This window comes from Oncorhynchus tshawytscha, linkage group LG07 (genome assembly GCF_018296145.1).
Source record: "Oncorhynchus tshawytscha isolate Ot180627B linkage group LG07, Otsh_v2.0, whole genome shotgun sequence".
Taxonomy (NCBI): Eukaryota; Metazoa; Chordata; class Actinopteri; order Salmoniformes; family Salmonidae; genus Oncorhynchus; species Oncorhynchus tshawytscha.
Window position 1 is genome coordinate 60,014,369 of NC_056435.1, and position 14,219 is coordinate 60,028,587.

The 14,219-nt window shown below is 41.8% G+C and overlaps 1 protein-coding gene across 5 annotated transcripts; it reads right to left on the bottom strand.

Moving 5' to 3' along the window:
• Positions 1–295: 295 nt before the first annotated feature.
• LOC112246218 (E3 ubiquitin/ISG15 ligase TRIM25-like) lies at positions 296–14,100 on the bottom strand. 5 transcript variants are annotated; one of them, XM_042324756.1, is made up of 2 exons: positions 13,631–14,100; positions 296–2,238 (listed from the first exon to the last, which is right to left on the bottom strand). In XM_042324756.1, exon 2 carries the CDS (start codon positions 2,219–2,221, stop codon positions 704–706), a length of 1,518 nt encoding a protein of 505 aa, XP_042180690.1. In that variant the 5' UTR covers positions 2,222–2,238; positions 13,631–14,100; the 3' UTR covers positions 296–703. The 5 variants fall into 5 exon arrangements, with proteins under 5 accessions (XP_042180690.1, XP_024270289.1, XP_024270292.1 ...); XM_024414521.2 differs by lacking the exon at positions 13,631–14,100 and adding an exon at positions 10,937–11,083; XM_024414524.2 differs by lacking the exon at positions 13,631–14,100 and adding an exon at positions 10,033–10,237.
• Between the last annotated feature and the right edge of the window lie 119 nt (positions 14,101–14,219).

Sequence of the window (14,219 nt, forward strand, 5' to 3'; positions counted from 1 at the left end):
TTTGTGGATGTACCTCCTCGTGCAATTCTGTCCATTTTTTCCATCTCTTAAAAACCTCAAGGTGGGCAAGACCCCTGCTTGTTTTACACTTGTATACACAGGGTATGATGATATCTGCAACAATAAAAAATGCACCATCTTGATTCCATATGGATGACACATTGCAAAAATAATACACATATTATTCATAAACCGGATACTCTAATCACCATTTGGATGGGGTATGGTGGTCATTGGCTCAACTTACCCCAAGGCAAACATTTTGACCATATTAGCCCACACAGCTACAAGGATGCACTTTCATGCTGCGTTTATTCCATGCAGCATAAAGAGAACCAAACTGATTTATAAAACAAATCTTAAAACTATCTGGTTTAGATACAATAATCATGAAACCTATAAGACAAAATATTAATTTGACTTTGTGAAAAAAAATTTGGACCAGCTTGCTTACTACTTTATCCATGTGGTTTCTAGACTCCATTAAATGATAATCTATTATACATTGTGTATGGTTTCCTAGAAAAAAGTGGTGGCTCAACTTACTCCACTCTCCCCTACCGCTAGTAACAGACCAAAACAACTATGTCTCTACAACCATGAACAACATTAAATGTAAACAAGAAATGTTTGGTATTAATACAGAATTAATAAAAACAAAAGTATGTAATCTTGCTAGGTTCTCTTTTGTACCAATGACCGTTCAAGAGCATACTGTTATGCGTGCCTTCGGTTGGCCTGACATCATCCTATAAGCCAGATGCACCGGCTCCGTGAGGTTCGCCTTAAAGGTGTACACGTGAGTCTTCCCACTGCACTGGCTGACGTTATAGAAGCTCAACCTCTGAGTCTTAAAACTCAGCGTGATCTCCAGTCTATGTACTGCCGGGGTTCTCATCAATGGGACATCATGGCCCTGCTCAAAGGACCTGAGCAGGTTATCGAACCACATCAGGCACCAGGAGCCACGGCTACTCTCTAGGGCACTCGCTAACCCGCTGCGTGCTAGCGCCCCGCTGTAGCACACCCCTATGATCCAGGGAGAAGATCCGTCCAGCTCCACCTCCCAGCGATGCTCGCCTCCGTAGAAGCTCTGGGTGCTCAGCACCTGGAGGAAGTTGCTAAACCTTGTTGGCAGGGCCGGGTAGGGCTGCTTTTTGGTGCTGAAGGTCACCGTCTTCAGGTCCTCCGACAGCACCAAGCTGGGGTGGGCAGTGTCTAGGTCAAAGGTCACCTCTGAGGGGTTGAGGACATTGCGTAGGGAACGCTGGGCCGTCCCGAGTCCCTCCCTCAACTCTGCGCTCCTCCGTTCCAGCTCGTCGCAAGCTCGGCCTGGGTTAACTTTCGACTCAGGACAGGTGTTGTCGTGGTCCAGCTCCTCTAGAGGTTGCTGGGCCATCAGCTCCATGATGCGCGGTTGTGCCTCCTGAAACCCCTCACTGAACACCCCACTGTCTTCCTCGGTCAGGAGGGATTTGGCTCGGAGCTGGGCATCCCTCAACTTCACTCGGATCTCGGAGACTTGGTGTACTCGGCTGCCTAGGCTCTCCTCGGTGGGGCGCAGTTCCTCTTCAATCAACTCTGTCATCCCAGTAACGTAGTTGATCGTCAGCTCAGTCATCCGCTCCAGCAGCTTGGCTGCCTTTCCTCTCAGAAGGGCATTGGCGGCCCGGACCTCAACCTCCCTCTCCTCCTCCCTCCTCAGCTGGTCCTCAGCAATCTGCAGCCTCACCGTCAACTCTGTTACATGAGACGCTAATAGAAGTTTAGACTTCTCCATCTTGGTCAGTTGGTTTTTCAGAAAAGTAGCGGGCGCTGCAGCTGCATCTCCCAAGCCTGTGTGTTGTAACTCTTGTTGCTCTATGTCTAATAGACATTCAGAGGCCTTACCATCATTTCTCTGGTTAGGTGACAATACCCCCTGGTGGCAATCACCACCATCTCCATCTGTTACAGATCTGACCTTTCCTGTTGTGGTGGCTTTATAGCTCTCGATGATGCTGCACATCTTGAAGTTCTTCACGAGGGCCTGGAGGCCCTGGTACTCAACCTGGCATTCGGGACAGCAGTGGTGGGCCGTGTCAGTGTCCATGTACTTTTCAAGGCAGGCTGAGCAGTAGACGTGGCCGCAGGGTAGGGACACAGGGTCGGAGAAGAGTTGCAGGCAGATAGGGCAGCTCAGGTCCAGAACGAGGGGTCCTTCAGTCTCAAACAGTGACATGCTGGCAGTGGCAGGCTCTAGAATGCACAATAAAAAAAGCAACAAAGTTGTAAAAACACAAAATTCATGTAAATTCAGGTAGCTTTGCATGCAATTAGTAGTATATAGGGAATTCTTACTTTGAATTACATTATATATAGTTCAATACAACTGAAGGAGACCTTAATGTAGGAGTCAAGATCACTCCGAGTCATAATACAAGCCAAGATCTACCTGTGTATTTTTTACATTTGGGCTTTTCTAACAGGCAATTTCTGTGTTCTGTTTGTGCTTTTCTAATGACCCATTTCTTGTGGTTATTGTTCATGCAACGCCTGGGAGAAATCCTCACTATAGTATCTGCAATTTGGCAGTACGCCCAGACCCTTTTTTGAGAACGATATCTCAGCTTGGAGAGAAGAAGAGGTAGGTATTGGTCTGTCACATGAATGATAGCAAACATGAATGATAATTAGTTATGAATAAGCTAAATCATGCAATTATTACTTTCTGTGTAAGTATATAAGAGAACTAACGGGACTGCCCCGTGAGAGCTCCTGATCGACATGTGTACTTGGTGCATTGAGTTGGTTGGAACCTCTCCAGTGAGCCGATAAAGAATGATTAATTTAAGATTGACTGAGTGACCCAGTGTAAGAATTTCCACAACATAACGCTCCAATTTTTTTTAAATCATGGCTTTAAAAACGTAAGCCTATGCAACATTAACCAACTAAAAACAGTTCTGTAGCAATGAGGTTTGTGGAGTAGGCTGTGGACCCAATACATTAGCACGGCATATTGGCTATGCTTGAATTGCCCTGCCAATGTTGTTCTTCTCTGACCATTTTGAAATTACATTTCAACATGCTAGGTATTGGATCACACTGGTAATAGATCATTTGTTGTATTACTTGTGAGGCACAGCTGAGTGAGCATAATAATTTCCAGATATGTTTTTTACTGGACTGATGACCTGCATCTAATGGTCAGTCTGAGGGGAGGGAGGGCGCAGCGGTGAGGATAACTCTCACCCGACTCATATCCCGCTGCTCGCTTTCCCACCCTCCACTGAGCAAAGTGGACACCGTCTTCCAGCTGATGGTGAAACACAAGTCGTACTGCATTATTTCTGCCTCATGCACCAATTCATGTTGTTAATCCTATGATCAGAGAATGTGAAATATTCCTTGATATTACAAAAGACAAGCCGCTAATAATAACAACGCAAGCTTATCGGAACACTTTGCCATACTCACTCGTTGCATCTGCAGTGGTGGTTGTAGTGTAAGTAGGGAGAATGCACATTTTATGGCTTATAAGTGTTGAACGAAGTGTTGACAGTATTGAATAACAACTTAAACGTGAACTTAATTTTTTTTTAAACAGCAGCTTTGTGCTGTATTCGTTGAGTGTCTCTGTAGTCATGGTTTTAAAAGATTTGCAGTCACAGTATCAACTTTGCGGTACATTCAATACTCAATTTTACAGTCTATGGCTCAAGGAAACTGTGCACACAGGGTGATCGAAGCTATCTGATTGGCCAGTGGTAGCACTATAGGTACACTTAACAATGTGAACACTTTGCCTTCCTGGCGCTAGCGCTGCTGAATCAAGTGCAACTACTGCCAAAAGCGCAGATTTTTTTTTATAGAAATGTTTGGTGATTGACTAGGAATGCTTTGGAGATCAGATCGACCAGTTGATCTCATCGGTTGGTGACCACTGCTTTTTAGGGACAACTTGAAATTTACTGTGGGGGAGCTGGTCCAACTCAAGGTGTCAAAAACAAAAATGCAACCCCCCCCAACGCTAAAAATATTTTCGCATGACCCTCCCCTTGTACTGTAAAATAAACTGAACACTCCCCCCTCATATAATTAACTCAAAATTATATTTACCACCACAAATAACAATAACATGGATATTGACTTTGCCACTTCAGCATGCTTTTGTGGCATAGCCAATGCCACACAGGGCTATGGGCCAGAAGGTTGAGGGTTCGCCAACCACCACAGATGAGCTCACTCTCTCTGCCTGTTTTATTACAATATAATCAGAGCTGGCTGCAGATAATGATCAGCTACGTTTGAAATTAGATTTTCAACATTTTGATGGCATATTTACAATTATATAAAATATATCAAACAAATTTTCCACCAAAAACTTTGTGGCAATGTACCACACAACCAATAATACAAAGCATACCGACTTCTGGGACATCAATATCATGGTTTGCATATTCAACAACAAAATAAATAGACTGTCAATCTCCGAATGTCATTAAACTTTTTGCTGTTTTGTAACAGATGTCTCTTTCCATTCATCAATTCCCGCTGCACAGTTTGGATGGCTTGATTGATTTTATTTGTCAGTAAAATAAATTTAAAAAAGATTTTTCAAAGTGCACAATAAAGTCGGGAATTTGCACCTTGCAATGCAAATAGTCTGGGTAGCCATTTGATTAGATGTTCAGGAGTCTTATGGCTTGGGGGTAGAAGCTGTTCAGAAGCCTCTTGGACCTAGACTTGGCGCTCCGGTACCGCTGCCATGCGGTAGCAGAGAGAACAGTCTATGACTATAGGGTGTCTGGAGTCTGACTATTTTTAAGGGCCTTCCACTGACACCGCCTGGTATAGAGGTCCTGGATGGCAGGAAGCTTGGCCCCAGTGATGTACTGGGCCATACGCACTACCCTCTGTAGTGCCTTGCGGTCGGAGGCCGAGCAGTTGCCATACCAGGCAGTGATGCAACCAGTCAGGATGCTCTCGATGGTGCAGCTGTATACAGTAACATTACAGAGATGGAGAGGGGAAAAAGCTCAACTTCCAGATGAGTATGAGGGGGAGTTTAAGTACAATTCTTACAAGTTTGTTTGTCTGGTACCTTAGTCTTTAGATGTTTGGAGCTGCTGGTGAGCCATGATGTGCAGGCATAATCAAAGTGACACTGAACTAGCGCACTTGCCAGAGTCTTTACGGGGTCTACAGCTAGGTTTCCATCCAATTGGCAAAAGATTTATGGGAATATTCAAAAATCTTAATAAAACATGCTTTTCAGTTTCCTTTAGGAAAATTTGGAGGCAGACAACAAGACAGGGAAGATTTTAATTGAATGGATATTTAAAAATAAAACATTTTTCAGACATCCATATGCATTCAGATCCAACCTGGTGCAGCCAGCACCATTAATAAACAACGGATGTTGGCCAAATGAGCCACGTGTCCTTAAAAACAGCCTATAACAAATTACAAAAATACTATTCCTTGTGTAGTATATGCAAAACCTTAAATCCTATTTTTTTGGGGCTACTTCATAAACAATAATTGTCCATCTCACAGTTCAGCTGTCAGAGATTTGAGCACTAACTGTTTCAGGGCACTGCATGCATAGGCCTATAGGCTTAAGGCAGTGTCTAGACTTAACAGCTTTAGTATTCTGATCATAGAATTATGATCATGGAATTCCAAATGAGACATGCATCTACACCTACATTTAAATGTGTCTACCATGTCTGGATTCCCTTTTCCCGCACTATATTGAAATGCCAATATGCAATCTACAAAAAAGGTGGAATAGGCAAAATATGATAACACAACTGATGGCAGTAGCGAACTACTATAGCTAACTAGAAAGCTAACGTCTGTAGCTAGCCAGCAAGCTAGCAAGCAACGCTAAAGAGATTGCAAAAGGGTTAGCATAACTCCTGCCAAAAAAAATAATAATAAAAATAAAATAAAAAAATCGAAATATGAATCGAGGTGGCTAGCATTTATGAGGCCAGCAAATACGTTCCTTGTGTATTTCCTCCAACGTTATAATGAAAAGGTACCACTCGGTCCCGAGACTTGTGGGAGGAGTGCTGATGACATCGGTCACTTTATGCGCTTTTCGGTAGCCTGATTGGGTCCAGACTGAGGAGAAATCTGCACACAACACATCCATGACCACCTCCTGAAGTGGTCAGCCAGATCTGAACACAATCAGACCAAAAGCGACTTTTGTGCGTCTAGATGGGTCTTTTCAATGCAATTTTCGTATTCTGATAGCAGAAGTTGCACATAAGTGTCAAGTGTAGACACACCTTAGGTGTCCACTGTATTACACACGCACACACTACCAGTCAAAAGTTGACACACCTATGCCAGGGTTTTTATTTTTTACAATTTTCTACATTGTAGAATAATAGCAAAGACAATCTATTAAATAACACATATGGAATTATGGAGTAACCAAAAAATGTGTTAAACAAATCAAAATATATTTTATGTTTGAGATACTTCAAAGTAGCCACCCTTTGCCTTGACAGCTTTGCACACTCGTGGCATTCTCTCAACCAGCTTCATGAGGTAGTCACCTGGAATGCATTTCAATTAACAGGTGTGCCTTGTTAAAAGTATATTTGTGGAATTTCTGTCCTTCCGAATGTGTTTGAGCCAATCAGTTGTGTTGTGACAAGGTAGAGTTGGTATACAAAATATAGCCTTATTTGGTTAAAAACCAAATCCATATTATGGCAAGAACAGCTCAAATAAGCAAAGAGAAACGACAGTCTGTCATTACTTAAAACTTGTTAACGGCTAGGTTCCTGTGGCGGGATCAAATCAGCGGAAATTTTAGAGCGCCACCGAAAGTTTTCGATAAAACTCAAACTTTCATTAAAACACACATACAAGGTACTGAATTAAAGCTACACTCGTTGTGAATCTAGCCACAAGTCAGATTTGTAAAATGCTTTTCGGCAAAAGCATGAGAAGCTATTTTCTGATAGCATGCACCCCCAGAATACCAGACCGTCAACAAAACAACAGATTTTGCGGTAGCCGGCGCTACCCAAAACGCAGAAATAAAATATTAAACAGTCATTACCTTTGACGAGCTTCTTTCTTGGCACTCCTATATGTCACATAAACATCACAATTGGGTCTTTTTCCCGATTAAATCCGTCATTGTATACCCAAAATGTGATTTGCTGAAGACCGGTCTGATCCAGAAAAATGCCCCTTTACAAGACGCAACGTCACTTTTTAAAATTACAAAAGTTCCCTATATACTTTTACAAATCACTTCAAACTACTTTTCTAAACCAACTTTAGGTATTAATAAACGTTAATAATCTATCAAATTGATCACGGGGCAATCTGTATTCAATAGCAGCAAGTCTTGAAATCATACTCCATGTTTTCACTTTCATAACATCCTGTGGTGAGCCCCAAGAAAGGAAGTGCCTATACGTCACCAAACCAAGGATAAAGCAGCCCAAAAATGCCAGCACTGGCGACATCGTGTGGAAGCTGTAGGCGTTTACAGGGGATCCCCATGTATTTTCTTCAGCCTTAGACAATACATTGACTGGCAGATGGATATTATTTTTGTGTTTTTGGTGAACAGTTTTTCGAAGGATTTTGACTCCTAAACACGTTATGTTATAGCCACAGACACGATTTAACCAGTTTTAGAGACTTCAGAGTGTTTTCTAGACACACACACTTATCATATGCATATACTATATTCCTGGCATGAGTAGCAGGACGCTGAAATGTTGCGCGATTTTTAACAAAAAGCTGCGAAAATTTGCAGCCTCCTTAACAGGTTTTAAAGACACGAAGGTCTGTCAATACAGAATTTTTTTGGGATGAAGGAAAAGCAGCTAACAAGTTCTCAGCATATGTGGGAAATCCTTCAAGACTGTTGGAAAATAATTCCTCATGAAGCTGGTTGAGAGAATGCCATGAGTGTGCAAAGCCGTCATCAAGGCAAATGGTGGCAACTTTGAAGAATCAAATATATTTTGTACACTTTTTTTGGTTACTACATAATTCCATGTGTTATTTCATAGTTTTGATGTCTTCACTATTATTCTACAATGTAGAAAATAGTAAAAATAAAGAAAAACCCTTGAATGAGTAGGTTTACAGAAGCTTAGGCCTAACCCCAGAGATATAGAGATATGACGGGGGCATTCTACGACACAGACATGCATTTCTTTAAGTCAGGATGGCATCCGCTATACATAACTGTCTTTCAAAGATAATTAGTAAAAATCCAAATAACTTAACAGATCTTCATTGTAAAGGGTTTGAACCGTAAACAATTAACGAACATGCACCTGTGGAACGGTCGTAAAGACATTAACAGCTTACAGACGTTGGGCAATTAAGGTCACAGTTATAAAAACTTAAGATACTAAAGAAGCCTTTCTACTGACTGAAAAATACCAAAAGAAAGATACCCAGGGTCCCTGCTCATCTGTGTGAACGGGCCTTAGGCATGCTGCAAGAAGGCATGAGGACTGCAGATGTGGCCATACTGTGAGACGCCTAAGACAGGCTACAGGACAGACAGCTGATCGTCCTCAGTGGCAGACCAGTGTAACAGCACCTGCACAGGATTGGTACATCCGAACATCAGACTGCAGGACAGGTACAGGATGGCAGCAACAACTGCCCGAGTTACACCAGGAACCCACAATCCCTCCATCAGTGCTCAGACTGTCCACAATATGCTGAAACAGTCTTCCTCGCGTCACGTCACGTTCAACTGTCGGAGACAATTGGAGCACAATGGTCTGCCTTTATATCATAGGCCTGAATTATCGAAAGATTAATAATAGCCACACCATACCAAACTGTCACAAGCATTTCTAAACTGTATTAGGGTAATATCAAAAAGTAAGTCAAGCTATTGTTTATAGGGAAAATACGAGCAGAAGAGCAACAGTAAACCAGGTTAAAAAAAAAAACACACAACCCTCCCCTGTGCTCAATAAAACCCTCTCCAAAATAAAATATCCCCCCAGTAAATTTCGATCTGTCCCTTAGAGTATGTTTGGATGGCCAAAACATGCAGTTACGACTCTCGGGGTTGTAAAACTGAGGAAACCTACACCCAGTAGAGGTTTAATCATTTGATTAATCCAACTGACACCTCAAACAGCTACCATCAAACAATAGTATTAAACCTACTTCCTCTTGTACAGTAGAGCAGGCCGTATTATATCATGTGGATGTGTCGGGTAAATTTATTTGACTTGATCTAGTCTAGAAATGAAACAAACCTTACCCGCATGCCCTGTAGCCCTTCTGAATGAGGTAGAGCCTATATTAGTTCATAATTCATAAAGAAACTCAGACATTTGGAAATCTTAGAACACAATCCCAAATGTATACCGAGTGACTAGGCTCAAATTAAGCAACATGTCAGAAATCTCCAAACTGTGGCCCTTATGAGCTCAATGTCCAATATGTCTACGACAGGAGAGGAGTCGCAGATAACTTTCGATTTCCTGGGAATTCCGTTTCTAATTCACGCTGCGCGCGCAACATTCACGTAAACTCGCGGGATCAGGTGGCTTTGGAAGTTTCCATTCCCGGTGTTGCTGTAATACAAAACATGCAATTAACCATAACAAAAGGATCTTACCTAAAATCCTGTTTCGTAGGACACGATATTTTCAACGTGGAGACCTTGTCGTTGTTGATATTGCATTAAAATTCGACTTTTTCTCACGCGCATTCGGATAGGAACTGCACAGATCAGCACCTGTTAATCACCGCACAACTGGGGATGGTAATTTAGATCAATACTAATAGTGAAGACAAACTAGAAACATGATAGTTGTCTTGAATTAGCCGTAGCCTACTTCCACCGTGACATCAAAAGTACCTGTCCATGATGAAATGAATTATTAACCTACTTCCTGTTATGTTGCAAGTTAGCTGGGCGTTCACTGTAATTACAGTCAACAAACTAAAGAGTGGAACAGTCCTATCCTGTAATATTAAAAAGGGATAGCAAACCCAGATGACAAAATTGTATTTCGGTTCCCTTACCTTATAAGCAGTCCATGCTTAGAAGTCCCTGGAACTGTTTTCACATGCTAACGTTTTAGCATTTGTGGCATAAATCCCATTATATCATTTTTTGGGCAGCATATTCAAATTGCCAGGGAAACTAAACCAACGCATGGCTTGCTGTCGAAAGTGTGTTTAATAGACTGCTTAAACCTTCCGCATGCTTCGAGTTGAAACTCGGCAAGGCGAACGAGTGTGCTCGCCATAACCAGAATTAATCTAAGAACGCGAAAGAAAAAAAGTGTCATTAATTTTGACATTTTTGTCAAGGAGATTTTACATCCAACTAAGATGTTTGATGCAGTATTTCAATTGATTTTTTTTTAAATAAAAACGATTTGTAAACACTTAATTGAAGAATCCCTACTGTTAACCAATCACCTACGTAGGGGCATAGACTTCGGCTACTGACTTTGGCTTGCCTCAAGACATTTTTGTGTGTGCACTTAGCAGCCGAAATAACCCTTGCCGAAAACCAAAACAAACACAAAAAAAAGTCATAAAATGCTGTTGCCAGATAATTGAATGTTCATTTCTCTTCCATTTTAAATAAATAATTTGGCAGTATATCCAACCAGCCTCACAACTGCAAACCATGTGTATGGCATAGTGTGGGCGAGCAGTTTGCGGATGTGAACAGAGTACCCCATGGCGGCGGTGGGGTTATGGTATGGGCAGGTATAACCTACAGACAACACAATTTCATTTTGATGGCAATTTGAATGCACATACCACGACAAGGTCCTGGGCCCATCGTCATGCCATTCATCCGCCTATCACTTCATGTTTGAGCAAGATAATGCATAGACCAATGTCACAAGGATCTGTCCAGAATTCCTGAAAGCTGAAAATGTCCCAGTTCTTCATTGGCCTGCATACTCACCAGACATGTCACCCATTGAGTATATTTGGGACGCTCTGGATCAACGTGTACTACAGCATGTTCCTGCCCATATCCAGAAACTTCACACAGCCATTGAAGAGGAGTGGGACAACATTCCACAATCAACAGTATGATCAACTCTATGCAAAGGAAATGTTGCACTGCATGAGGCAAATGGTGGTCACACTGACTGGTTTTCTAATCCACACCCCTACCTTTTTTTAAAGGAATCTGTAACCAACAGGTGCATATCTGTATTCCCAGTCATGTGAAATTCATAGATTAGAGCCTAATGAATTTATTTAAATTGACTGATTTCCTTATATGAACTGTAACTGAGTAAAATCTTTGAAATTGTTGCATGTTGCTTTTATACTGCCAAATTTACTAAAACATTGGAGGTGGCTTAAGGTAGTTTAATGTTAATTTCTCTATCTGGCAACAGCTATTGTGGACATCCATGCAGTCCGCATGCTAATTGCATGCTCCCTCTAAACTTGAGACATCTGTGGCGTTGTGTAAGAAAATAGCACATTAGAGTGGCTTTTTATTGTCCCCAGCACAAGGTGCACCTGTGTAATGATCATGTTGTTTAATTAGCTTCTTGATATGCCACACCTGTCAGGTTGAGGGGGTATCTTGGCAAAGGAGAAATGCTAATTAACAGGGATGTAAACAAATTAGTTCACAAAATTTGAGAGAAATAAGCTTTTTGTGCACATGGAACATTTCTGGGATATTTTATTTCAGCTCATGAAATATGGGACCAACACTTTACATTTTGTGTTTATATTTTCTTCAGTGTAGATCATTTGAAAATAACAACAAGGATCTTCGGGTCCAATGCAATGTCTCTCTAAACAGAGTAATTGGTATCACTTAGGATGACAAAAATATATATATTTCTAAATATAATTAAAGGGATACGTTGCCAAAATGCCGATGAAGCCCTTTATCTACTTATTAAGAATCCGGTGAACTCGTAGATACCATGTCTATAGCTGTGTTCGAATACTATATTTGTCAAAATACGAAGTATACAAGCAGTGGACACTCTTTCCGTGCTTAAGGCCCTAAAATGTAATTATTCAGAACATGGGCGTGACTTAAACGTTTTCTAATTTAAAGAAAATAAGCAGCCGAAGTCCGAGAGCGGATACAAATTCATTGGTTTAACTAATTATGACAAACGTTCAAGAAAATGAGAAATGTAATGAATTACTATTCAAATAAATTCCCTTACGTTATGTTGGCTGACAATTTGTTAGCTACACCATCCTTACAAAGCGCATATCATTACAGCACTATGTACCAGTATGTTAGCTAGCTATCTAAGGTTAGTTGGCTACTAATACATCGAACTTGCCAGTATATTTACTATATGCTATCTAACTAACTACCCAACGTTTAGTGACTTGATTACTCCCGTTATTCTTAGTTTAGCTAAGTGGTATAGTCATTGTGCGTTCACAATGGACATTTGTGCGTTCTTAAATTCGCTCCGGCCATCTACTTTGATTCCAGAGCACTCTCGTCTGAGTGCACATGTGGCAGAGCGCAGAATAACTGATGAATTTACTAACGCTCAAACCCCAGTTGAATATAGCCATTGACAGTGAACATCGGCAAAAAAAAAGCATAATTAGATTGTTTCCAGCAGCAGTCACCAACGCTCTGGAAAACCAGCTCTGCTTGGGCGAGTATGGGTATTCGAACACAGCTTCTGTCTCTGTGTCCAGTAGGAAGGAAGTTAGAGGTAGTTTTGTGAGCCAATACTAACTTGCATTAGCACAATGACTTGGAAGTCGAAGTGGTGGCAGATACCAATAGACATCCAGTCAACTGACTACGTGTGCTAGTTAGCAACTTCCTTCAAACTGTATGCAGAGAGATACAAATTGTATCCATGAGTTCATCTGACCCTCGTGAAGTAGATAAAATCCCTAAGTATCCCTTTAAATATGAAAGCATATAAATCATAAGCAAAAAGGCACAGTTTCAGACCAGAACATGGCCATTTCAATTACCCAAACAGTCAATTTACTCAATCCTGGAATGTATTTGGGATGTTCCCAAATACTGGAAAGGTGGGCCTGAGTCAAAAAGTTTGGAAAACCCTGTGCTAAACGACTAAAATGTAAATATAACTGGAATTCTTGAGCAGCACAAATGCACATTGCGCCAGTATCATTTGGATAATGGCAATATGGTATGGCCAGTGCAGTATGTCTTTTTGCAATCAAGTATTGCACAATATGAAGTATATAGTGTTGTGTAAAATGCAGTGTCATCTGTGCATGTGTACATTTAGCTGAAAGCCAGAAACTTTTGTTTTCAATTGCATCAGATGAATCAACATAAAACAGAGTATATTAAATGAGAACCTTGCACATCTACAATATTCCTGGCCATCAATGCTTATCAATTAAAAATATTTCTGAACTCAAAAAGGGATCAAAAGAGGGAAAAAAGGGGTGAAGAGAAAGAAGGAGAAAGGAAAACCAGTCAGTTGTACAGTGTCTAGTCAGTAGTACAACTGAAAGGCTTCTACTGAAATGTGTCTAATGCATTTAACCCAACACCTCTGAAACAGAGAGGTGTGGAAGGCTGCCTTAATCAACATCCACATCTTCAGCGCCCGGGGAACAGTGGGTTAACTGGTTTACTCGGGAGCAGAACGACAGATTTTTTTACCTTGTCCTCTCGGGGATTCGATCCAGCAACCTTTTGGCTAGGCTACCTGCCGCCCCAGACAGTGTGTGTGTGTCTAATCCAGAGTGGACAGGTCCAGTGGCGAGTGTGTGTGTGTGTCTAATCCAGAGTGGACAGGTCCAGTGGCGAGTGTGTGTGTGTGTGTCTAATCCAGAGTGGACAGGTCCAGTGGCGAGTGTGTGTGTGTGTCTAATCCAGAGTGGACAGGTCCAGTGGCGTGTGTGTGTGTCTAATCCAGAGTGGACAGGTCCAGTGGCGTGTGTGTGTGTCTAATCCAGAGTGGACAGGTCCAGTGGCGTGTGTGTGTGTGTGTCTAATCCAGAGTGGACAGGTCCAGTGGCGTGTGTGTGTGTGTGTCTAATCCAGAGTGGACAGGTCCAGTGGCGAGTGTGTGTCTAATCCAGAGTGGACAGGTCCAGTGGCGAGTGTGTGTCTAATCCAGAGTGACAGGTCCAGTGGCGAGTGTGTGTCTAATCCAGAGTGGACAGGTCCAGTGGCGAGTGTGTGTCTAATCCAGAGTGGACAGGTCCAGTGGCGAGTGTGTGTCTAATCCAGAGTGGACAGGTCCAGT